The sequence below is a fragment of the Sparus aurata genome, chromosome 1 (genome assembly GCF_900880675.1).
Source record: "Sparus aurata chromosome 1, fSpaAur1.1, whole genome shotgun sequence".
Taxonomy (NCBI): domain Eukaryota; kingdom Metazoa; phylum Chordata; class Actinopteri; order Spariformes; family Sparidae; genus Sparus; species Sparus aurata.
The window spans coordinates 1,439,459-1,463,299 of record NC_044187.1 but is presented as its reverse complement, the minus strand read 5'-3'; the positions used below and the strand labels follow the sequence as shown (position 1 = coordinate 1,463,299).

The following is a 23,841-nucleotide window of genomic DNA, read 5'->3' as shown; positions in this document are numbered from 1 at the left end:
TCTTTCTGTCATAATCTCCAGCTGTCACGATCTTATTAAGGCACAGAAAAAAAAGCCTCAAAACTACCTGGCTGTGTTGACATTAAAATATTTGTTCATACAGTCCTGCATAATTCCTTGTTGTTGTGTATTTACGGAATGTGTATTTTCAAAGATCCGCCTGTTGTGACGTCATGGCGCCTTCTGCAGATATAAGACGTGAAGTCGTGAGGCTGCGACAGACCGAAGGAGAAGCAGCAGTTTGTCTCTGTTTCCTCTGAAGGTGAAGCCTCCTCAGTTCAACCTGCAGGTGAGTTCAGACAGGTGAGCATCCGACCAGGAGACAGATTCACTTTTGTCTTTTTGGAATTCTTCCTTCTACCCAAAATGACAGGATTAGCAAAAAGTTGAGCTGAAGGTAGTAAATGTTTGGTCACGTTGCAGTAATATTTGCTACACAGACTGTGACTGTGATAACGATGGTGAACGTTGCTCCAGCCGGACCGACTTTTGATGCAGTGTTGTGGTGAAGCTCCGACCGTCACTCCCTGTTGTCCTGACCGGGTGTATTTTCATGGGGAGTGACGTGGACGAAGCTTCTCTGCAGTCTTGTATCTGTTCTCTGATTTAATTCTTCTTGTGTCTGCAGAGTCTCAGACAGATCCACATCAACCGGTGTTACTTCCAGCAAAAACTGACGATGAAGGTGAGTGTGAACTGATGTCTGTCAGATGTCAAAGTTCTGTCTCTGTAAAGAGGCTTGTGATATCTGACTTTGACCACACTGACCTGAAACTAGAATCCAAACTGCTCAATCAGTGTGTACGATTCAAACCTCGGTCCAAATGACATCATGTCCTGTGTTCAGCTGCTCTCAGTCGTCGTCCTCCTCCTGGCTCCAGCGCTCACCAGCGGCATTAAAAAGTATCCGAGGGACTGCAGTGTCATCCATCAGGACAAGAGACAACGCAGTGGAGTGTTCACCATCTATCCTGATGGACCCAGGTCTGCTGTCCAGGTACACTTCCTCCTCTCTGGGTTGCAGGTTGACATTTATGTAAACCAGCAGGTGTTTTCCTTTTGAGGCGGACGCTGAATCAGATCAGAGGATCGTCTGACCTGATACTTCCTGTAGTGTTTCATCCTAATCTGGTCCTTTCAGTCAGTAATCATCAGACATCAGCCCGTCGTGGCACACACAGCCTCATGTATACAGTTCAGACAGCTGTGACTTCACTAACGACTGACTGTGTGTGTGTGTAGGTGTACTGTGACATGGACTCACTGAAAGGAGGCTGGACGGTGAGTACTGAACTGAACTTCATCCAGTCATAGCCGAGTGGTTTTCAATATGAAGCTCCCATCACAATAAATCACACACCAGTAAAACTGTGTTGAACCCTGAGCTGTCAGGTGTGTCGTGTGTTGGTCCCTCCAGGTGTTCCAGAGGAGGATGGACGGCTCGGTGAACTTCTACAGGCCCTGGGATCAGTACAAGAGGGGCTTTGGGAGCGCTGCTGGAGAGTACTGGCTCGGTGAGAGACGGAACCAAACTAACCATCATGTGACCTCATGAAATCAGGATCAGGACCACTGTAACACAAATAAGACATTTAAATTCTAAGATAAAAGCCAGAACCGCCCCAACAATGTTGAAGTGGACCTCATCACGGTCCGTGTGAAAGTCACTAAACTGTAGAGTAAATCAGAGACTGTAGCTGAAGATCAGTCAGTTCTTCCTCTAACTGTACACAGTTGTTTATGGACTGATGTGTGTGTGTGTGTGTGTGTGTGTGTATGTGTGTGTGTGTGTGCGTGTGTGTGTGTGTGTGTGTGTGTGTGTGTGTGTGCAGGTCTGGACAACATCCACCACCTGACTAAAGGCCGTAAAGTTGAGCTCCTGGTCCAGATGGAGGACTTTGAGGGGAAATCAGTATTTGCTCGTTACACTTCGTTCTCTGTCGGAGGAGAATGTGACGGATATTTACTGAAGGTGTCTGGATTCATCAACGGAGGGGCAGGTCAGTGAGTCGATGGCGGGCTGTGAATCATTCTTTAAGAAACACGAGACATCGTTGATGTTAGAGAGTCGACAAGAAGCTCAGATGAGATTAAATATTCACAACACGATGTGCAGCCAGGACAATATTTATTGATCAAAATCATTCAAATTAAATCAATAAAAAATTATAAAAATTATGATTAAATCACAACTGGTCCTTCAGTCCATCTGATGAATCAGCGTAGTTTTTTAAAGTTACGCTGATGTTTAAAGTTTATATAAATCTATCACCACTGTGGTTCTTGTATGTGTTTCTGTAGGAGACGGCCTCAAGCGTCACAACGGACGAAAGTTCACCACCTTCGACAAAGACCAGGATGTCTGGGGAGGGAACTGTGCCAGATCATTCCTGGGAGCGTTCTGGTACGGAAAATGTCACGCCACAAATCCCAACGGGGTTTATCGTTGGGGGGCTGATAAAACTCTCTCTGCTGTTGGAGTGGAGTGGGCCGTGTGGAAGGGTCACAACTACTCTCTGAAGAGCATCAGGTTTAAGATCCGTCCTGTGCACTAGATCTCCAGGACCATCGTACAGCAGAATATCATCAGCTGACCTCTTCAGTGATTTCTTTCTCTTTCTATCATTAAGCATGTAATCTCTTAACGGGCCGTGTTTTCCTGAAACTGGTTCCCAGCACAGTCCAGCAGTACACCAACTCATGTTAGTGAACATCTGTGGTGTCTCGCAGCAGCAGTTAGCAGCAGTTAGCAGCAGCAGCAGTTAGCAGCAGCAGCAGCAGCAGTTAGCAGCAGCAGCAGCAGCAGTTAGCAGCAGTTAGCAGCAGCAGCAGCAGTTAGCAGCAGTTAGCAGCAGCAGTTAGCAGTAGCAGCAGTTAGCAGCAGTTAGCAGCAGCAGCAGCAGCAGCAGCAGCAGCAGTTAGCAGCAGTTAGCAGCAGCAGCAGCAGCAGCAGCAGCAGTTAGCAGCAGTTAGCAGCAGCAGTTAGCAGCAGCAGCAGTTAGCAGCAGTTAGCAGCAGCAGCAGTAAGCAGCAGTTAGCAGCAGCAGCAGCAGTTAGCAGCAGCAGCAGCAGCAGTTAGCAGCAGCAGTTAGCAGCAGCAGCAGGAGTTAGCAGCAGTTAGCAGCAGCAGCAGCAGCAGCAGTTAGCAGCATCAGCAGCAGCAGTAGTAGCAGCAGTTAGCAGCAGCAGGAGTTAGCAGCAGCAGCAGCAGTTAGCAGCAGCAGTTAGCAGCAGCAGCAGCAGTTAGCAGCAGCAGTTAGCAGCAGCAGCAGCAGTTAGCAGCAGTTAGCAGCAGTTCCAGTGACACCTTCAGCTGGACTGCTGCTCCATGTGAGCCAGCAGGACCGTCAGCCCGTCTGCAGTTAATGGATAAAGATCTATGTTGAGTCTCACGGTGTGTTCATCTCTGCACTGTGTTGATATTTGGTGGAGGGTTAAACCTTAATGTGAATCATAACCTGCTGTATGATGTCAATAAATAAGAAGCTGAGCATCAACTGATGTGATCTGATGTCTTCATGTGCTCAGATGTGTTATTTGTTATGTCTCCCAGTATGGGGCGCAGATTGTAAAGTTGCACATGCTAAAATACACTTTTTGCCACATTTAGCAACAAACCATGTTTTAAAAACATATATGAATTTTAAAATGTTACTTTTGACCAGATTTACAGCAATATTCATGAACTTTGTAGCTAATATTTACTTCTCTTGTAAAAATATAATGTCAATGCTAAATCTAAATGTCAAATGTTAATTCTAAATGTTAAATCTAAATCTAAATCTAAATGTCAAATGTTAATTCTAAATGTTACATTAAAATGTCACAGGTGAAACAAAATATTTAGTTAATATGCAAATTCACACTTCCTGTCACCTGAAGTACCAAAATAAAAGCATGAAGAAAACATGGCTACGCAGCACAGCGACCCAAACCCGCCTCAACAGTGATGCTGTGTCCCGTGTACATAAAGACAAGCTGGACTGGTAAACAGAAAACAGGTGGCTGAACAGCTTGTCTCCTGTGAGGAGGGCAGAAAGAACACTTTTGGTTCTTTGAATGAAAGGGAGTTGGTCACATGTTCATTGGTCAGTTTTTTTGTTTTAATGTCACATTCATCGACCATTTTATGTAACTGTAACCAATCTTTTGAGCATTCTGAGTTGGCAAAGTTGATGAGTTTGTGTAAATTAATTCAAATAAAAACATATAACAACAGAACACACAGCCATTAAGATTCTCCCCCCCACCAACCTCATCCATCCCCCGCACTTTTGAAGAGCTTGCTACGCCCCTGTTCATGATAACTTCAGTTCATTACCGAGAATAATTACTGTAAAAGGATCGTATGTTTCACAGGTCTGAGAGGGAGACTGCAGTCTGACCCAAATTCAGAGCGGTTTCATTGCGATTACCGTAAATATTGCGGTTCATTTGACCAAGCAAAGCGTGAACCACGGCTGGCTGGACCTCAGTATAATGGCATCACCTGACAGAATAAAACACCTACAACCACTGAGGGGAATTCACAACCTCTCATCTTCAGATCCACTGAGTGTATGTTTGTATTCCCCATCAGCTCCAGCAGATGTAGACAGAGATCCACTAGATTAACTCACAACTGGAGAGAAAACAAACACTGATGTCAAACAGTGTGAAGGCTGCTCCACACACTGCTCTGTGATTACTGCCGCACCACCTACTGGGCAAAGAGGGAATTACATTTAAAATGTCACTGTTACAGTCACATACCTGAGGAGATGGTTTTTGATCAGCCCAGACTACAGAGAGCAGCATGAAGATGTCTGTCTGTCGCTAGCTGCAGTTAGCATGTCTCTGGTTTCTCTGTGGGATCATTGAACTGGGTTCTGACCCGTCCAGGTTCTGTTTAGTGTTGCACGGTGAACCGATACTAGAAAGGTACCACAGTACCCAGCCGTTAAAAGCAATACTTTTTCACGTTTTATTAGTATCAGTACTTTACGTCTGTGTGCAGCTTCTCTCTGCTTCCTCACTGCCTGCAGACAGAGTGGGCGTGGCTTCACAGTGACAGACAGTCACAGAGTGAGACAGACGTGTTGGCTCTCTTGGTCATTACAGATTTAAAGCATCGTTTACAGACGGGCTTTGTGGAGTCCGTGGGCTTGCCCTTATTGTCGGCTCCGTGCGTCTGCTTCTTCAACAAGCCTAGGACGGTCGGCAGGAGCACTCATGCCACTTTCAGCTGACAGACATGCAGACTCGTTCAAAGAGTTCAAAGAGCTGCAGGTTAGCGATAGATAACGTTAAATATCTCCTGGATGGAAGTCAGGTGAACTGTTTCCACCATCAGAGCTGCAGGAGGCAGTCAGGGGTGAAGCTAACTGTTTAACAGTCCGATGTGGTTCCACATCTCTGTATGCAGACTCAACGTTCACACTGGGAACATGAACTTTACCAGAACATGCGCTGGAGTTCACAAGTATGCTGATCAACAGCACCACTTATAAATGATCTATCAATCAGTACTAGTAATATAATCATAGCACCTACATAATGTATAATATATATTGTAATTTATATTATTATAAAATGGTGTGATTAGAGCACAGACCTCCACCAGGTCTGGGTCATTGTGTTGTACTTTAGTGCACTCATGTAGTTTGCAGGATAATAATCCGGGTTTGAACTTTATCAACATGAAATGCAAATTGAAAATTTCCTCTTTGTGGGACGAATCAAGTATTATCTTATTTTATGAATTGCCAGACTGACAGTTAATGTCATTTACGTTCATTATTTTTAAGCTGAATAAAATTGTAGTTAATGTGCTGTTAATTTGTTTAACAAACAAGACAAATGAACAAAACAAGAAGACACTTACACACATACAGCAGCTTTGACAAAAACATATATTTCTATTTTGACTTTTGAAGTGTCTTAATTAATAAAGACAAATAAATAATTTTTAGTTCCACATTCTGTCATCTGATATTGTATTCCATTACTTTTGATGATGTTCTAGTTTTCCGCCGTGGTATCGTTTCAGTATCAGTATCCAGATATTTTAGGCAGGTATCATACCAAAGTCATAATTTTGGTATCGTGACAACACTACTGTTGATCCAGATAATCTCCACAGATGAACACCACTCTGTGATTTGGCTTTTTGCGGATGGAAATGCGCAGCTGAGTTCCAGTGGCTTTAATAATCAGAAAAATCTTCAGGGTCACCTTAAGCAACATGAGAGGTCCGCCCACCACGTCACAAACACGGATACCCGGCACACACTGAATAATCGACTTTGAAGTGGCACAGCGATTGATCAGGTGAGACAGGATCTCACATCATGTCATCTTTTTTTAAATGCCATTTTGCGTGAAGTCGTTTCATTTGTATTGGCTTGCTAGCTAGGTTGAAATAAAGAAACGCTGGCTTAACTTGCTAGACAATGACGCTGATAGCTACTAAGAAGGATAAATGAATCATGAATCAAAGTATAAGGCCAACCCGAATGGATGCGCCACCGGTGCACGTTGTACTCTGTGTTGTTTATTGTTAAATGGTAGTAAATCTTTTATAATAAGTTAATTAAAAATGTTATGTTCAACACACCACTTATACAAATAACTGCTGCAAGCTGCAACAGTTGTTTGTCCTATTCTGTCTGCTGTAGTTGTTTTTGCTGTTACATTAATAATTGCATCTGCTCTGTTTCTCCCTAGATGCCCTCAAAAAACATTTCCAGACACCCCTAACAGCTGCTGGAGAGGAAACCTCTAATACAACATCCACACCACTCTCTGAAGCATGCAAGTTTAGCCAGTTGTTTGTGGTCTCTTACACACTGCTATGTTGTTGTTGTTGTTGTGACTAAATGGTACAAGCTTGTTAGCAATTACAGCAAATTTAGGTTTTAGGCAAATGGAATAAAGTTTATTTGTACAGCACCTACTTTATATCAAACCATATTAATTAATTCATTAAATGAAGCAGAATGACCACACCACCCACCTCTGAAAGTCAGCTTGAAGCAGGTGAGTTATGTAATTGCATGTTACAGCTGCAGTCACATTACTGAACAATACTAAGTCATCTTGCCTCGGGCACTAAATGGGCTAGAGCTGGTCCTGGTCAGTGGTGTTGGGGATTGTGAACTGTGAGCTCACAAAGGGAATGTCCACCATGAGCACTTTTTTGGGATTTCTTGTGGCAGAGGACACCACTGGCACAGGTCTTCTTGCCCTGTTTCTAGGACATCTGGAAACACTGGGCTCAGATCTCTCTGACTGCCGTGGCCGATCCTATGATAACGGCAGCAATACGCAAGGGAAAAGGCAGGCGGTCCAGGCGAGAGTCCGAGAACTCAACACCAAAGCACTGTGTGTTCCATGTGGCAGTCACACCTGAAACGTGGCGGCTGGGGATGCTGCCAAGTCGTCTACAATTTCTTTGGGACATTGTGCTGATACTGAACCCCAAAATTGCTCCTGATGTGCACCTTGTGTTTCAGCCTCTGCCATCAGTAACGGCCCTGCGATGAGCTGGCTACTCATCCAGGGTGTACCCTGACTTCGCCCATAGAGAAACTGGGATTGGCTCCAGTAACCCCTGCGACCCCTTGAAAGAGGGGGATAAAATGCAGTAACATCCCGGCGACCCTCACGGATAAGCGGACAAGAACATGAGAATGAGACTGAGACTTTGGGACATTGCAAATACTTTGTAATTTGTTTAGTGGCTCTGTTCATCGCTGGACAATTCTTCAAAAACACTTAAACGATTTCTCAGTCAAGGCCTAGTCCACAACACGATGGGAGTGTCAGGTGGACGCTGTGAAGTCTGTATGCTACCAGCTTCCTGAAATTGTTGACGTGTTGAAAGCTCTGAAGGAGTATGCAGTGAGAGGAAGGATCCGGAATGTGCCTCCAGCCCTGGAAGCATCAGGGAGGAAATGAAGGAATGACCATTCATGGCGAGTACCTTTGTTTCGGACAATGTGTTGTACCACATTAACAGAGTCAGTAAAATCCTGCAGAGCCCCAGTGTGTCAATTGAGACTGTAAGGAGAGAATTCATGGCAGTGTCAGACTATCTGGAGGGATTTCGAGAGCATGGTTTTAACTCTGCAAAAACAGATGCCAGGGAAATAGCAGAGAAGATGGAGGTGGAGATGAGCTGGCCTGAGGTCCCACAGAGAAAGACAAAAAGGCAGTTTGATTATGAGAGGAGAGATGAGACTTTGTCCACTGCAGAGGAGCTCTTCAAAAGAGAGTTGTTCCTCCACCTTGTTGACACAGCCCAGGTAAATTAAAGAGAGAGATTCTCAAACATGCAGGCCGTCTTTGACCTTGATGGGTTTCTCTACTCATCTGAGCTATTGAGAAGCACAGTGCAGGGAGGGAAGCTGGAAGAATGCTGCCCCAAACTGGAGCAAGCAGTGGAGGATGTGGATGCAGAGGGCGGGCTGTTAGATCCTCCCCCCCCACACATCACATCACCACTTGAATTGCTAGAGTATATATATAAGGAGAACGTCTTAGCTCTAAGACTCCTCCTTATTCTCCCTGTCAATGGAGCTTCAGGTGAGAGAAGCTTTTCAACACTGAAGAGGCTGAAAACGTAAATGTGTTCCACAATGTCTCAGGACAGGCTGTCTGCCCTGCAACCATCACTATAGAACATGAGGTCAGTGATGAGGCCGAAGCACGAAGGGTCAGATTTGTATGACGACTATGATCTCAACTGTGCCACCTGGTCATGAGAAGAAGATGAATATAGTGACCAAGAAGAATTCCTGTAACTACTTGAGTAACCTGCTGTTATTGTGACAGAAGACAGAAGTCCATCATTAACATCTACCAGAAAAGTCCTGCTTGATAACCAAGGTAATGATGCTCATTTAATGATATTTTAGTGAACAAAAGGATTCTTATTTTCATAAACAAGATGATATACAGTATGAACTTTTGTACATACTGTAGATCATAATGTATATGACAAAATGTTAAGTAAGTGCATTTGTTAAACTATTGATATGTTTTGTATTTATTTAGTTTGTTGTCTATTTTAAAGGTGCAGTTCCAGACATCTACACATCACTGATGTAGACCAGTGAGAAGTTACAGCAACAAGCAGGACTTTCTGTCTCAGACATATGTGCAATTAAACACATGGACAACAATGTACATGGATGGACTCAGACAAGAGGATGAGGATCCAGAATATGTATTGTGGATACATACTCACACACACACACACACACACACACACACACACACACACACACACACACACACACACACACACACACACACAAACCTTACTCTCTCTCCATCTCCATCTCTTCCTCTCACACACCATACTACTACTGTAGTATGGTGTGTGAGAGGACACAGTTGGGCATACATTGTTTTGTCATTTTTTTGTAATACTCTGCACAGTAATTTGTAGTTATTGTTATATTGTAATTTCATTATTGCAATCTCTTCACCCTCTCTTTCTTTTTGAGCTGGAAGTTAAATGTATTATTGTTATGTAACAGCACGGCTGGAACATTAATTCAGCTCCTGGTGATGATGCCACTTAACTCTCCCATGGAATATGATACCACCTGTCTCTAAGGTGGCAACAAGGAGGGAGGACACACACACACACAGAGCATGAAAAAGTAGTTTTATTTTAACATAACTGAATTATCTTATTTATTAATGAATGCAGTGTGTAGGTAAGAGAGGAGTCAGTCATGTCCGCAGTGTGTGCATGCATGTAAGATATGGTGTGGTGTGTGTTGTCTGGTGTGACAAACCAAACAAAAGAACAATGGTGGGTCTGGAGCCTGCTGAGAGAGTGAAGCTATGCAGAAGGCTGTCCTTTGTGCCCTCTGGAGAGCCCAACACACATGGGCAGGTATCATCACGGCCCTCCCACTCTACCCCCTTAACCACTCCCTGTACCTGCAACAAAAAGTAGAGGTAAACAGGTAGGCAGAGTGGGAGGGGTCATCACAAATACCATAACAAAACGGGCAGCATCCTGCTGAACGATGGCTCGCTTGACTTCAGGCAGAACATCAAATATTGACATGAGGAGACAAAGGACACAAAGTGTCAGTTTCATTACACAGTATCATTTTCTTAGTGTTTATCTTTCACTCCAACACCTGAACCGTTCCCTCTGACATTAAACACACGTCTTTTCTAGAAGACAAATGTGACACAACGGAGAAAAACACAAATGCAAACTCATCTCTCGGCAACGTGAGAATAATCAATCGCTTGTTTATAGAAGGTTTATCTTTTGTGTCAAAAACCTGCAAATACATGCTAATTCTGTAAAAGTGATGTAGTTAACCCTTAAAAAAACTTGTTCTCCCTAAGGCCAAAAAATGTCACCCTCCAAAAAACTGCTATAAAAATGTTATATATTAACATTTTTTTCCACTTTAAAAGAGAGAATCGTTTAAAACTACTTCAGGCTGAAATATACATATCAAATATTAATAATATTTTGGGGATTTTAACCCTTTAAAGGCCAGTATATTGACATAGATTAACCTGGCCAAAATGAGCAGCCCCACGTGAGCCTGCAGTTCCTCCTCGTCCACATCTCACCAGTCTGGGATTGAGCATCTCCCCTGCAGGTTTGTCGAGGCCACAATATGCTGCAGGATGTCGGGTCACTGATTTAGGCGCCGGCATAGTGTGTAGGTCCAGCTGGTCTGTTTCTACCTCCTCATCTTCCTTCGTGTCAGCCTCAGAGGCATCGGAGGAGGATGACGAGCCTCCTCGCACTCACAGTGCAGGATCACTTCCAGAGCGTCCTGTGTGCTGTAATGTCCTCAATCTCCAAAATGACTCCTGCACTACTTCTAACCATGGCTGCACCTCCATAAACACCCTGAGCCAGAACAAAAAGCAAAATCCAGTTAAGTTTTTGTTCTTGTTTTTTTATGTTTAAATTTAACATTTAGATTCATATTTAAAATTTAGATTTAGATTTAATATTTAACATTTAGATTTAAATTTATCATTTCGATTCATATTTATCACTTAGATGTAAATTTAAAATTTTGATTTAGATTTAACATTTAGATTCAGTTAACAGAATGAAAACAAGAGTTTCTTGGTTGAACAAATGTTTCATGATAATTTCAAATACCATTTTATTCTTTCTAATAATGAAAAAGGGGTAGAAGCTGTTAATTAACATTAACATTATTAAGGAGTTTGGGGTTGAATATGGCTATCAATAACAATTAATGATTATCAGGGATAATCATTGATGAATAACAACATCAGCTCGGGGCAGCACCCTTAAAGAAGTCTAATTCACCAGATCAGTCTCATAAAAAGACACTAAACTGTAACTCTGATTAATAATTAACTTAATAACTACAATCAAATGGCCATAACAGCTGTGATGGACGAAGGGTTTGGAGTCTTTGACAGAGTCGAGGTCGGCAACATTCACTCTTGTACAATATCAAATACACAGCATACCGATCCTTAGGTTGATTGGCTGGGCTGCAGAGAAGAAGTTATTTTATTTCAGTTATATTGATGATCACACTCTGAAAGTTGTTTTATTTTGGAAAACCCTTTAATAGCATCTGCCTGTTCCTCTTGCTGTGCTTCACACAAACCTGTTTCAGTCGTTATAGCCAAAAAATAAGCCCTGAAGTTAAAATGAGTGGAAAACAAACGTCTTCAGAGAGCAACTGTGGCCCAATGATGAGACAGAAGAAGAGCCAACGACTGCGGAGAAAAAGGAAGCTACATGTTGGGAGATTAACAACTGTCCTCGAGCTGGCTGAACTGGAGCTGTGGGGAAGGTGAGTGGACAACTAATGGAGACTGCAAATGATGGTGGCCTTCAGAGGCTGAAAACATGGCTACTCAGCACCATAAGTCAAACCCGCCTCAACAGTGTTGCTGTGTGCCATGTACATAAAGATGATGTGAGAAAAAAACAAAGAAAAACATTGTTACCACAAGTAGTCCAAGATTCACATACTGCTGAACTAAGCACTTCCTAGACTACTTACATGCTTAGGGCTGCTCGATTATGGCAAAAATCATAATCACGATTATTTTGATTGATATTGTAATCACGATTATTAAAGACGATTATTCATTGATTTGAGAACAAGCAATTATTGAAATTTGAACTCTGGTATTTCTTTTAACACGATGAGTTTGACCTGATAAACAAGAAAAATGCAAATAAATAACAGAAAAATATATCAATGAAATGAATTAAATAATATGTAAAAATAAAAAATAAACACTATCGCGGTGTGGCTCGACCAGAGGTCCGCTGTGGTGGCTAAATATAATGCTGTTAACACTTCTCTTGTAAACTTTTCCGCGACATTCGTCATAAAGGGCAGGCAGCGCAATTCTGCTGATATGGTGATGTGATGGTAACACATACCGCTTGTCCAATGTGTTAATCAGTTTATTGAACCCCGGGTCGCTAACGGTGTTGATAGGGAACATGTCTTTAGCAGTCATGTATGTGATGCATCCGTTATTTCTTTATGCCTGTGGGAGCTGGATGGATATGAGGTGGCAGTGTAACGTGTGTCCTTAGTTGAGGACTGTGTGGCGGTGACAGGAGTCGAGGAGCTTTTCATTTTTGAGTTTTCACTACTTCACCTTCACTACTTGGTCATGTATTACTCTGTGTGTGGACTTTAAATGGTTAAATAAATTGGTCGTGTTCCCTTGAGGTGCAGACACGGTCACGTTACATATCTTGCACAATATCTTCGTTTGTTCCGAGTCAGACTCCTCGAAAATGAAGTGTTTCAACACCACTGAATTCGCTTTACCTTTCTTCCCGACCAAAGGCTGCATTTCTGCCATCTTCTACCGTCTTCTTCCACGTTTTTTCAAAACACGCAGTGGCAATACGCACTGGCGTGGCTGAGAGCGAAACTTTTCAGGCGGGGCGGAGCGGAGTGCATAGGTGGAGATGGAAGGGTTCGCTGCATTTACCACACAAGACACGGCGTGCGGCAGAATGATCGTTTTATTACGATTATCTTGTTTTCATGATCGAGGGAAGCCAAAATCGAAATCGAAATTGAAATTCAATTAATCGCCCAGCCCTATTACATGCATAATATTACTGTGTACTGTCTCACCTGGAGAAGCCTGGAAACTCTGTGAGGATCATGATCTTTGATTTCTCCAGTGCGTTCAACACCATTCAGCCTGCACTTCTGGGGGATAAGCTGGAGCTCACGGGGATGGACCAACCCCTCACATCCTGGATCCTGGATTACCTCACCAGCCGACCACAGTATGTGAGGACTCTGGACTGTGTTGGACACAATAATATGCAGTACGGTGGCCCACAGGGAACAGTCCTGGCCCCTTTCCTGTTCTCCCTGTGCACCACAGACTTCTACCACTAATCACCTCACAGACATCTACAGAAGTTCTCTGACAAGCTGTCGTCGGCCTCATCAGGGATTGGGACGACAGAGCCTACAGAGAGCTTATTCAGGACTTTGTGGACTGGTGCCAGCAGAACCACCTCCAGCTCAACGCCGGGAAGACCAAAGAGCTTTCTATGACTCTGTGGTGGCATCAGCTATTGTCTATGGAGCAGTTTGCTGGAGCAGCAGCAACTCAGCAGCAGACAGGAGGTGATTTGATGAACCAATCAAGACAGCCAGCTCCAACCTGGATGCAGTGCAGGAGGTGGGAGAGGAACCGCAGGTCCAACTGTGTGAAGGAGAGGTACCGCAGGTCCAAGTGTGAAGGAGAGGTACCACAGGTCCAGGTGTGTGAAGGAGAGGTACCACAGGTCCAAGTGTGAAGGAGAGGTACCACAGGTCCAGGTGTGTGAAGGAGAGGTACCACAGGTCCAAGTGTGAAGGAGAGGTACCACAGGTCCAGGTGTGTGAAGGAGAGGTACCACAGGTCCAAGTGTGAAGGAGAGGTACCACAGGTCCAGGTGTATGAAGGAGAGGTACCACAGGTCTAAGTGGGTAAAGGAGAGGTACCGCAGGTCTAAGTGTGAAGGAGAGGTACCACAGGTCCAGGTGTGTGAAGGAGAGGTACCGCAGGTCCAAGTGTGAAGGAGAGGTACCACAGGTCCAGGTGTGTGAAGGAGAGGTGTCACAGGTCCAAGTGTGTGAAGGAGAGGTACCACAGGTCCAAGTGTGTGAAGGAGAGGTACCACAGGTCCAGGTGTGTGAAGGAGAGGAACCACAGGTCCAGGTGTGTGAAGGAGAGGTACCACAGGTCCAGGTGTGTGAAGGAGAGGTGTCACAGGTCCAAGTGTGTGAAGGAGAGGTACCGCAGGTCCAGGTGTGTGAAGGAGAGGTACCGCAGGTCCAGGTGTGTGAAGGAGAGGTACCGCAGGTCCAGGTGTGTGAAGGAGAGGTACCGCAGGTCCAGGTGTGTGAAGGAGAGGTACCGCAGGTCCAGGTGTGTGAAGGAGAGGTACCACAGGTCCAGGTGTGTCAAGGAGAGGTGTCACAGGTCTAAGTGTGTGAAGGAGAGGTACCACAGGTCCAGGTGTGTGAAGGAGAGGTACCACAGGTCCAGGTGTGTGAAGGAGAGTTGTCACAGGTCCAGGTGTGTGAAGGAGAGGTACCACAGGTCCAGGTGTGTGAAGGAGAGGTACCGCAGGTCCAAGTGTGAAGGAGAGGTACCGCAGGTCCAAGTGTGAAGGAGAGGTACCACAGGTCCAGGTGTGTTAAGGAGAGGTACCGCAGGTCCAAGTGTGAAGGAGAGGTACCGCAGGTCCAGGTGTGTGAAGGAGAGGTGTCACAGGTCCAAGTGTGTGAAGGAGAGGTACCGAAGGTCCAAGTGTGAAGGAGAGGTACCGAAGGTCCAAGTGTGAAGGAGAGGTACCGCAGGTCCAAGTGTGAAGGAGAGGTACCACAGGTCCAAGTGTGTGAAGGAGAGGTACCGCAGGTCCAAGTGTGAAGGAGAGGTATCGCAGGTCCAAGTGTGAAGGAGAGGTACCGCAGGTCCAGCTGTGTGAAGGAGAGGTACCGCAGGTCCAAGTCTGAAGGAGAGGTACCGCAGGTTCAGGTGTGTGAAGGAGAGGTACCGCAGGTCCAAGTCTGAAGGAGAGGTACCGCAGGTCCAAGTGTGAAGGAGAGGTACCGCAGGTCCAGGTGTGTGAAGGAGAGGTACCGCAGGACCAGGTGTGTGAAAGAGAGGTACCGCAGGTCCAAGTGCGTGAAGGAGAGGTACCGCAGGTCCAGGTGTGTGAAGGAGAGGTACCGCACGTCCAGGTGTGTGAAGGAGAGGTACCACAGGTCCAAGTGTGTGAAGGAGAGGTACCGCAGGTCCAAGTGTGAAGGAGAGGTACCGCAGGTCCAAGTGTGAAGGAGAGGTACCGCAGGTCCAGGTGTGTGAAGGAGAGGTACTGCAGGTCCAAGTGTGTGAAGGAGAGGTACCGCAGGTCCAGGTGTGTGAAGGAGAGGTACCGCAGGTCCAGGTGTGTGAAGGAGAGGTACCGCAGGTCCAGGTGTGAAGGAGAGGTACCGCAGGTCCAAGTGTGAAGGAGAGGTACCACAGGTCCAAGTGTGAAGGAGAGGTACCGCAGGTCCAGGTGTGTGAAGGAGAGGTACCGCAGGTCCAGGTGTGTGAAGGAGAGGTACCACAGGTCCAAGTGTGTGAAGGAGAGGTACCGCAGGTCCAAGTGTGAAGGAGAGGTACCGCAGGTCCAAGTGTGAAGGAGAGGTACCACAGGTCCAGCTGTGTGAAGGAGAGGTACCGCAGGTCCAGGTGTGTGAAGGAGAGGTACCGCAGGTCCAGGTGTAGTGTGAAGGAGAGGTACCGCAGGTCCAAGTGTGAAGGAGAGGTACCACAGGTCCAAGTGTGTGAAGGAGAGGTACCGCAGGTCCAAGTGTGAAGGAGAGGTACCGCAGGTCCAAGTGTGAAGGAGAGGTACCGCAGGTCCAGCTGTGTGAAGGAGAGGTACCGCAGGTCCAGGTGTGTGAAGGAGAGGTACCGCAGGTCCACTGTGTGAAGGAGAGGTACCGCAGGTCCAGGTGTGTGTAGGAGAGGTACCGCAGGTCCAAGTGTGAAGGAGAGGTACCGCAGGTCCAGCTGTGTGAAGGAGAGGTACCGCAGGTCCAGGTGTGTGAAGGAGAGGTACCACAGGTCCAGGTACCGCAGGTCCAGGAGTGTGAAGGAGAGGTACCGCAGGTCCAAGTGTGAAGGAGAGGTACCGCAGGTCCAAGTGTGAAGGAGAGGTACCGCAGGTCCAAGTGCGTGAAGGAGAGGTACCGCAGGTCCAGGTGTGTGAAGGAGAGGTACCGCAGGTCCAAGTGTGTGAAGGAGGTATCTAAAGTTAGAATTTCAGAATTAACACTCTCTGTCTGACCATCACAATAAATCACATACCAATAAAACTGTTGAACCCTGAGCTGACACCTGCCGTGTCGCGTGTTCGTCCCTCCAGGTGTTCCAGAGGAGGATGGACGGCTCGGTGAACTTCTACAGGCCCTGGGATCAGTACAGGACGGGCTTTGATCTTCAGGACCATCGTACAGCAGAAATTTGATTGTGTGCACGAGACTTCCACCAAACGAACTGGCTAATTTTAGGTTTAGCGTTTAGTTAAACATTTGGTTCTGATCATTAACTTGAGCTTCACAAATTAAATGAGGCAGGAATAAGTTAGCATACTGAGCAACAACACTGAGCTCAAAATTAAACTTATTATTGTTAATTAACAGCACGGCTGGAACATTAATTCAGTTCCTGGTGATGATGCCACTAAACTCTCCCATGGAATATGATCCATAACGGGCAGCATCCTGCTGAACGACGGCTCGCTTGACTTCAGACAGAACATCAAATATTGACATGAGGAAGACACAGAGTGTTTCATTACACATTATCATTTTCTTGACACAAGATGAAGTGTTGCAGGCAGAGCCACATTCATTCCTATGAAAGCTGCACTTTGTAGATGAAAAACTTTGACTTCCCAACTCTAAAATGACCTGAATCTATCGTGTTGTGGAGCACATAGATTGTGCACCTTAGAGACTTCCACCGACAGAGCCGGCTAACTTCTGGCTTAGCGCCTGTAATTGGAGAGATTGTTAGTTTATCCTGACAAAACGTTTGATTCTGATCATTAACTTGAGCTTCACAAATTAAATGAGGCAGCAATACGTTAGCATACCGAACAACAACATTGTGCTTGAACTTAAACTTATTATTGTTATTTAACAGCTGGCTGGAACACGGATTCAGTTCCTGGTGACGATGCCACTTAACTCTGCCATGGAATCTGATAACAAAACGGGCAGCATCCTGCTGAACGACGGCTCGCTTGACTTCAGACAGAACATCAAATATTGACATGAGGAGGACACAAAGTGACAGTTTCATTACACAGCATCATTTTCTTAGAGTTTTTCTTTCACTCCAACACCTGAACTGTTCCCTCTGACATTAAACACACGTCTTGTCTAGAAGACAAATATGACACAAGGGAGAAAAACACTCATCTCATCTCTCAGCAATGTGAGAAGAATCAATTGCCTCTTTATAAAAGCTTTACCTGTGTTTCAAAAACCTGCATATACATGCTAATTGTGGTGTAAAAGTGATGGTGTTAACCTTTTGTAGAATGTAATGATTGAAACTTTAATAAAAAGCTCATTTGTTCTATAAGTTAACTTTTCTTTTCATGTATTTTATAGATCAGTAGCAGGGAAAACTGAGCACTTAACAGATGAAATGATTTACGATTTTAAACATCACATACACCGAAAAAAATAAACTCAGATTCAAAATTTGGTCTGTTTGAAGATGACCAGGAACAGTTGTCACAAAAATATCACTTTCTCTCTTTCTGTCATAATCTCCAGCTGTCACGATCTTATCAAGGCACAGAAAAAAAAGCCTCAAAACTACCTGGTTGTGTTGACATTAAAATATTTGTTCATACAGTCCTGCATAATTCCTTGTTGTTGTGTATTTACGGAATGTGTATTTTCAAAGATCCGCCTGTTGTGACGTCATGGCGCCTTCTGCAGATATAAGACGTGAAGTCGTGAGGCTGCGACAGACCAAAGGAGAAGCAGCAGTTTGTCTCTGTTTCCTCTGAAGGTGAAGCCTCCTCAGTTCAACCTGCAGGTGAGTTCAGACAGGTGAGCATCCGACCAGGAGACAGATTCACTTTTGTCTTTTTGGAATTCTTCCTTCTACCCAAAATGACAGGATTAGCAAAAAGTTGAGCTGAAGGTTGTAAACGTTTGGTCACGTTGCAGTAATATTTGCTACACAGACTGTGACTGTGATAACGATGGTGAACGTTGCTCCAGCCGGACCGACTTTTGATGCAGTGTTGTGGTGAAGCTCCGACCGTCACTCCCTGTTGTCCTGACCGGGTGTATTTTCATGGGGAGTGACGTGGACGAAGCTTCTCTGCAGTCTTGTATCTGTTCTCTGATTTAATTCTTCTTGTGTCTGCAGAGTCTCAGACAGATCCACATCAACCGGTGTTACTTCCAGCAAAAACTGACGATGAAGGTGAGTGTGAACTGATGTCTGACAGATGTCAAAGCTCTGTCAGTGTAAAGAGGCTTGTGATATCTGACTTTGACCACACTGACCTGAAACTAGAATCCAAACTGCTCAATCAGTGTGTACGATTCAAACCTCGGTCCAAATGACATCATGTCCTGTGTTCAGCTGCTCTCAGTCGTCGTCCTCCTCCTGGCTCCAGCGCTCACCAGCGGCATTAAAAAGTATCCGAGGGACTGCAGTGTCATCCATCAGGACAAGAGACAACGCAGTGGAGTGTTCACCATCTATCCTGATGGACCCAGGTCTGCTGTCCAGGTACACTTCCTCCTCTCGGGGTCGCAGGTTGACATTTATGTAAACCAGCAGGTGTTTTCCTTTTGAGGCGGACGCTGAGTCAGATCAGAGGATCATCAAATGTCTGACCTGATACTTCCTGTAGTGTTTCATCCTAATCTGGTCCTTTCAGTCAGTAATCATCAGACATCAGCCCGTCGTGGCACACACAGCCTCATGTATACAGTTCAGACAGCTGTGACTTCACTAACGACTGACTGTGTGTGTGTGTGTGTGTGTGTGTGTGTGTGTGTGTGTGTAGGTGTACTGTGACATGGACTCACTGAAAGGAGGCTGGACGGTGAGTACTGAACTGAACTTCATCCAGTCATAGCCGAGTGGTTTTCAATATGAAGCTCCCATCACAATAAATCACACACCAGTAAAACTGTGTTGAACCCTGAGCTGTCAGGTGTGTCGTGTGTTGGTCCCTCCAGGTGTTCCAGAGGAGGATGGACGGCTCGGTGAACTTCTACAGGCCCTGGGATCAGTACAAGAGGGGCTTTGGGAGCGCTGCTGGAGAGTACTGGCTCGGTGAGTGACGGAACCAAACCAACCATCATGTGACCTCATGAAATCAGGATCAGGACCACTGTAACACAAATAAGACATTTAAATTCTAAGATAAAAGCCAGAACCGCCCCAACAATGTTGAAGTGGACCTCATCACGGTCCGTGTGAAAGTCACTAAACTGTAGAGGAAATCAGAGACTGTAGCTGAAGATCAGTCAGTTCTTCCTCTAACTGTACACAGTTTGTTTATGGACTGATGTGTGTGTGTGTGTGTGTGTGTGTGTATGTGTGTGTGTGTGTGTGTGTGTGTGTGTGTGTGTGTGTGTGTCTGCAGGTCTGGACAACATCCACCACCTGACTAAAGGCCGTAAAGTTGAGCTCCTGGTCCAGATGGAGGACTTTGAGGGGAAATCAGTATTTGCTCGTTACACTTCGTTCTCTGTCGGAGGAGAATGTGACGGATATTTACTGAAGGTGTCTGGATTCATCAACGGAGGGGCAGGTCAGTGAGTCGATGGCGGGCTGTGAATCATTCTTTAAGAAACACGAGACATCGTTGATGTTAGAGAGTCGACAAGAAGCTCAGATGAGATTAAATATTCACAACACGATGTGCAGCCAGGACAATATTTATTGATCAAAATCATTCAAATTAAATCAATAAAAAATTATAAAAATTATGATTAAATCACAACTGGTCCTTCAGTCCATCTGATGAATCAGCGTAGTTTTTTTAAAGTTACGCTGATGTTTAAAGTTTATATAAATCTATCACCACTGTGGTTCTTGTATGTGTTTCTGTAGGAGACGGCCTCAAGCGTCACAACGGACGAAAGTTCACCACCTTCGACAAAGACCAGGATGTCTGGGGAGGGAACTGTGCCAGATCATTCCTGGGAGCGTTCTGGTACGGAAAATGTCACGCCACAAATCCCAACGGGGTTTATCGTTGGGGGGCTGATAAAACTCTCTCTGCTGTTGGAGTGGAGTGGGCCGTGTGGAAGGGTCACAACTACTCTCTGAAGAGCATCAGGTTTAAGATCCGTCCTGTGCACTAGATCTCCAGGACCATCGTACAGCAGAATATCATCAGCTGACCTCTTCAGTGATTTCTTTCTCTTTCTATCATTAAGCATGTAATCTCTTAACGGGCCGAGTTTTCCTGAAACTGGTTCCCAGCACAGTCCAGCAGCACACCAACTCATGTTAGTGAACATCTGTGGTGTCTCGCAGCAGCAGCTGTTAGCAGCAGTTAGCAGCAGCAGTTAGCAGCAGTTAGCAGCAGGATGGAGATCCGTCCTGTGCACTAGATCTCCAGGACCATCGTACAGCAGAATATCATCAGCTGACCTCTTCAGTGATTTCTTTCTCTTTCTATCATTAAGCATGTAATCTCTTAACGGGCCGTGTTTTCCTGAAACTGGTTCCCAGCACAGTCCAGCAGTACACCAACTCATGTTAGTGAACATCTGTGGTGTCTCGCAGCAGCAGTTAGCAGCAGTTAGCAGCAGCAGCAGTTAGCAGCAGCAGCAGCAGCAGTTAGCAGCAGCAGCAGTTAGCAGCAGTTAGCAGCAGCAGCAGCAGCAGCAGCAGCAGCAGTTAGCAGCAGTTAGCAGCAGCAGTTAGCAGTAGCAGCAGTTAGCAGCAGTTAGCAGCAGCAGCAGCAGCAGCAGCAGCAGCAGCAGCAGTTAGCAGCAGTTAGCAGCAGCAGCAGCAGCAGTTAGCAGCAGCAGTTAGCAGCAGCAGCAGGAGTTAGCAGCAGTTAGCAGCAGCAGCAGCAGCAGCAGTTAGCAGCATCAGCAGCAGCAGTAGTAGCAGCAGTTAGCAGCAGCAGGAGTTAGCAGCAGCAGCAGCAGTTAGCAGCAGCAGTTAGCAGCAGCAGCAGCAGCAGCAGCAGCAGTTAGCAGCAGGATGTAGATTTAATATTTTTAGAGTGAATAATTAGAAAACTGGTGCTGTCTGCGTTCCTTCAGAAATGTGGGCTCAAAGTGAACATAGGAGCTTATGAGGGAGCTGGTGGTCTGTGAACTTCCATCGTTACAGGCCTGTGATCAGCACAACATTGATGAAATCAGGCTCAACGCACAAATATGTAACATCCAAAATATTAACATACATCAGCAACGTGTCAGGACTTCAGGCTGAACTGATGAACTGACCTGCAGCAGTGACTCCTTCAGCTGGACTGCTGCTCCATGTGAGCCAGCAGGACCGTCAGCCCGTCTGCAGTTAATGGATAAAGATCTATGTTGAGTCTCACGGTGTGTTCATCTCTGCACTGTGTTGATATTTGGTGGAGGGTTAAACCTTAATGTGAATCATAACCTGCTGTATGATGTCAATAAATAAGAAGCTGAGCATCAAGCTGATGTGATCTGATGTCTTCATGTGCTCAGATGTGTTATTTGTTATGTCTCCCAGTATGGGGCGCAGATTGTAAAGTTGCACATGCTAAAATACACTTTTTGCCACATTTAGCAACAAACCATGTTTTAAAAACATATATGAATTTTAAAATGTTACTTTTGACCAGATTTACAGCAATATTCATGAACTTTGTAGCTAATATTTACTTCTCTTGTAAAAATATAATGTCAATGCTAAATCTAAATGTCAAATGTTAATTCTAAATGTTAAATCTAAATCTAAATCTAAATGTCAAATGTTAATTCTAAATGTTACATTAAAATGTCACAGGTGAAACAAAATATTTAGTTAATATGCAAATTCACACTTCCTATCACTGGAAGTACCTAAAATAAAAGCATGAAGAAAACATGGCTACGGAGCACAGCGACCCAAACCCGCCTCAACAGTGATGCTGTGTCCCGTGTACATAAAGACAAGCTGGACTGGTAAACAGAAAACAGGTGGCTGAACAGCTTGTCTCCTGTGAGGAGGGCAGAAAGAACACTTTTGGTTCTTTGAATGAAAGGGAGTTGGTCACATGTTCATTGGTCAGTTTTTTTGTTTAATGTCACATTCATCGACCATTTTATGTAACTGTAACCAATCTTTTGAGCATTCTGAGTTGGCAAAGTTGATGAGTTTGTGTAAATTAATTCAAATAAAAACATATAACAACAGAACACACAGCCATTAATATTCTCCCCCCACAAACCTCATCCATCCCCCACACTTTTGAAGAGCTTGCTACGCCCCTGTTCATGATACCTTCAGTTCATTACCGAGAATAATTACTGTAAAAGTATCGTATGTTTCACAGGTCTGAGAGGGAGACTGCAGTCTGACCCAAATTCAGAGCGGTTTCATTGCGATTACTGTAAATTTTGCGGTTGATTTGACCAAGCAAAGCGTGAACCACGGCTGGCTGGACCTCAGTATAATGGCATCACCTGACAGAATAAAACACCTACAAACCACTGAGGGGAATTCACAACCTCTCATCTTCAGATCCACTGAGTGTATGTTTGTATTCCCCATCAGCTCCAGCAGATGTAGACAGAGATCCACTAGATTAACTCACAACTGGAGAGAAAACAAACACTGACAGTCAAACAGTGTGACACACCTGCTCTGTGATTACTGCCACACCACCTACTGGGCAAAGAGGGAATTACATTTAAAATGTCCCTTTAAAAGGCAGAGCCTGACAGTCACATACCTGAGGTGATGGTTATTGATCAGCCCAGACTACAGAGAGCAGCATGATGATGTCTGTCTGTAGCTAGCTGCAGTTAGCATCTCTCTGGTTCCTCTGTGGGATCATTGAACTGGGTTCCGATCCTTCCAGGTTCTGTTGATTAGTGTTGCACCGTAAACCGATACTAGAAAGGTACCGCGGTACCCAGTTAAAAACAATACTTTTTCACGTTTTATTAGTATCAGTACTTTATGAACTTTGTGCGACAGTGGGGTGGCGTGTCTGTGTGCAGCTTCTCTCTGCTTCCTCACTGCCTGCAGACAGAGTGGGCGTGGCTTCACGGTGACAGACAGTCACAGAGCGAGACAGACGTGTTGGCTCTCTTGGTCATTATGGATTTAAAGCATCGTTTACAGACGGGCTTTGTGGAGTCCGTGGGCTTGCCCTTATTGTCGGCTCCGTGCGTCTGCTTCTTCAACAAGCCTAGGACGGTCGGCAGGAGCACTCATGCCACTTTCAGCTGACAGACATGCGGACTCGTTCAAAGAGTTCAAAGAGCTGCAGGTCAGCGATAGATAACGTTAAATATCTCCTGGATGGAAGTCAGGTGAACTGTTTCCACCATCAGAGCTGCAGGAGGCAGTCAGGGGTGAAGCTAACTGTTTAACAGTCCGATGTGGTTCCACATCTCTGTATGCAAACACAACGTTCACACTGGTAACATCAACTTTACCAGAACATGTGCTGGAGTTCACAAGTATGCTGATCAACAACACCACTTATAAATGATCTATCAATCAGTACTAGTAATATAATCATAACATGTACATAATGATATATATTGTAATTTATATTATTATAAAATGGTGTGATTAGAGCACAGACCTCCA

General features: G+C 45.0%; 2 protein-coding genes across 4 annotated transcripts; both read left to right on the top strand.

Moving 5' to 3' along the window:
• Positions 1-224: 224 nt before the first annotated feature.
• LOC115578551 (microfibril-associated glycoprotein 4-like) lies at positions 225-2,777 on the top strand. 2 transcript variants are annotated; one of them, XM_030411576.1, is made up of 7 exons: positions 225-303; positions 629-685; positions 848-997; positions 1,243-1,281; positions 1,418-1,514; positions 1,833-2,000; positions 2,302-2,777. In XM_030411576.1, the coding sequence occupies exons 2-7, from the start codon at positions 680-682 to the stop codon at positions 2,553-2,555; spliced, it is 714 nt and encodes a 237-aa protein (XP_030267436.1). In that variant the 5' UTR covers positions 225-303; positions 629-679; the 3' UTR covers positions 2,556-2,777. The 2 variants fall into 2 exon arrangements, with proteins under 2 accessions (XP_030267436.1, XP_030267430.1); XM_030411570.1 differs by having other exon boundaries at positions 229-289.
• A 15,271-nt stretch (positions 2,778-18,048) lies between these two features.
• LOC115578540 (microfibril-associated glycoprotein 4-like) lies at positions 18,049-20,879 on the top strand. Of its 2 annotated transcripts, none has more exons than XM_030411548.1 (7): positions 18,049-18,108; positions 18,448-18,504; positions 18,667-18,816; positions 19,097-19,135; positions 19,272-19,368; positions 19,682-19,849; positions 20,152-20,879. In XM_030411548.1, exons 2-7 carry the CDS (start codon positions 18,499-18,501, stop codon positions 20,403-20,405), a joined length of 714 nt encoding a protein of 237 aa, XP_030267408.1. In that variant the 5' UTR covers positions 18,049-18,108; positions 18,448-18,498; the 3' UTR covers positions 20,406-20,879. The 2 variants fall into 2 exon arrangements, with proteins under 2 accessions (XP_030267408.1, XP_030267417.1); XM_030411557.1 differs by having other exon boundaries at positions 18,051-18,122.
• The last annotated feature ends 2,962 nt before the right edge of the window (positions 20,880-23,841 follow it).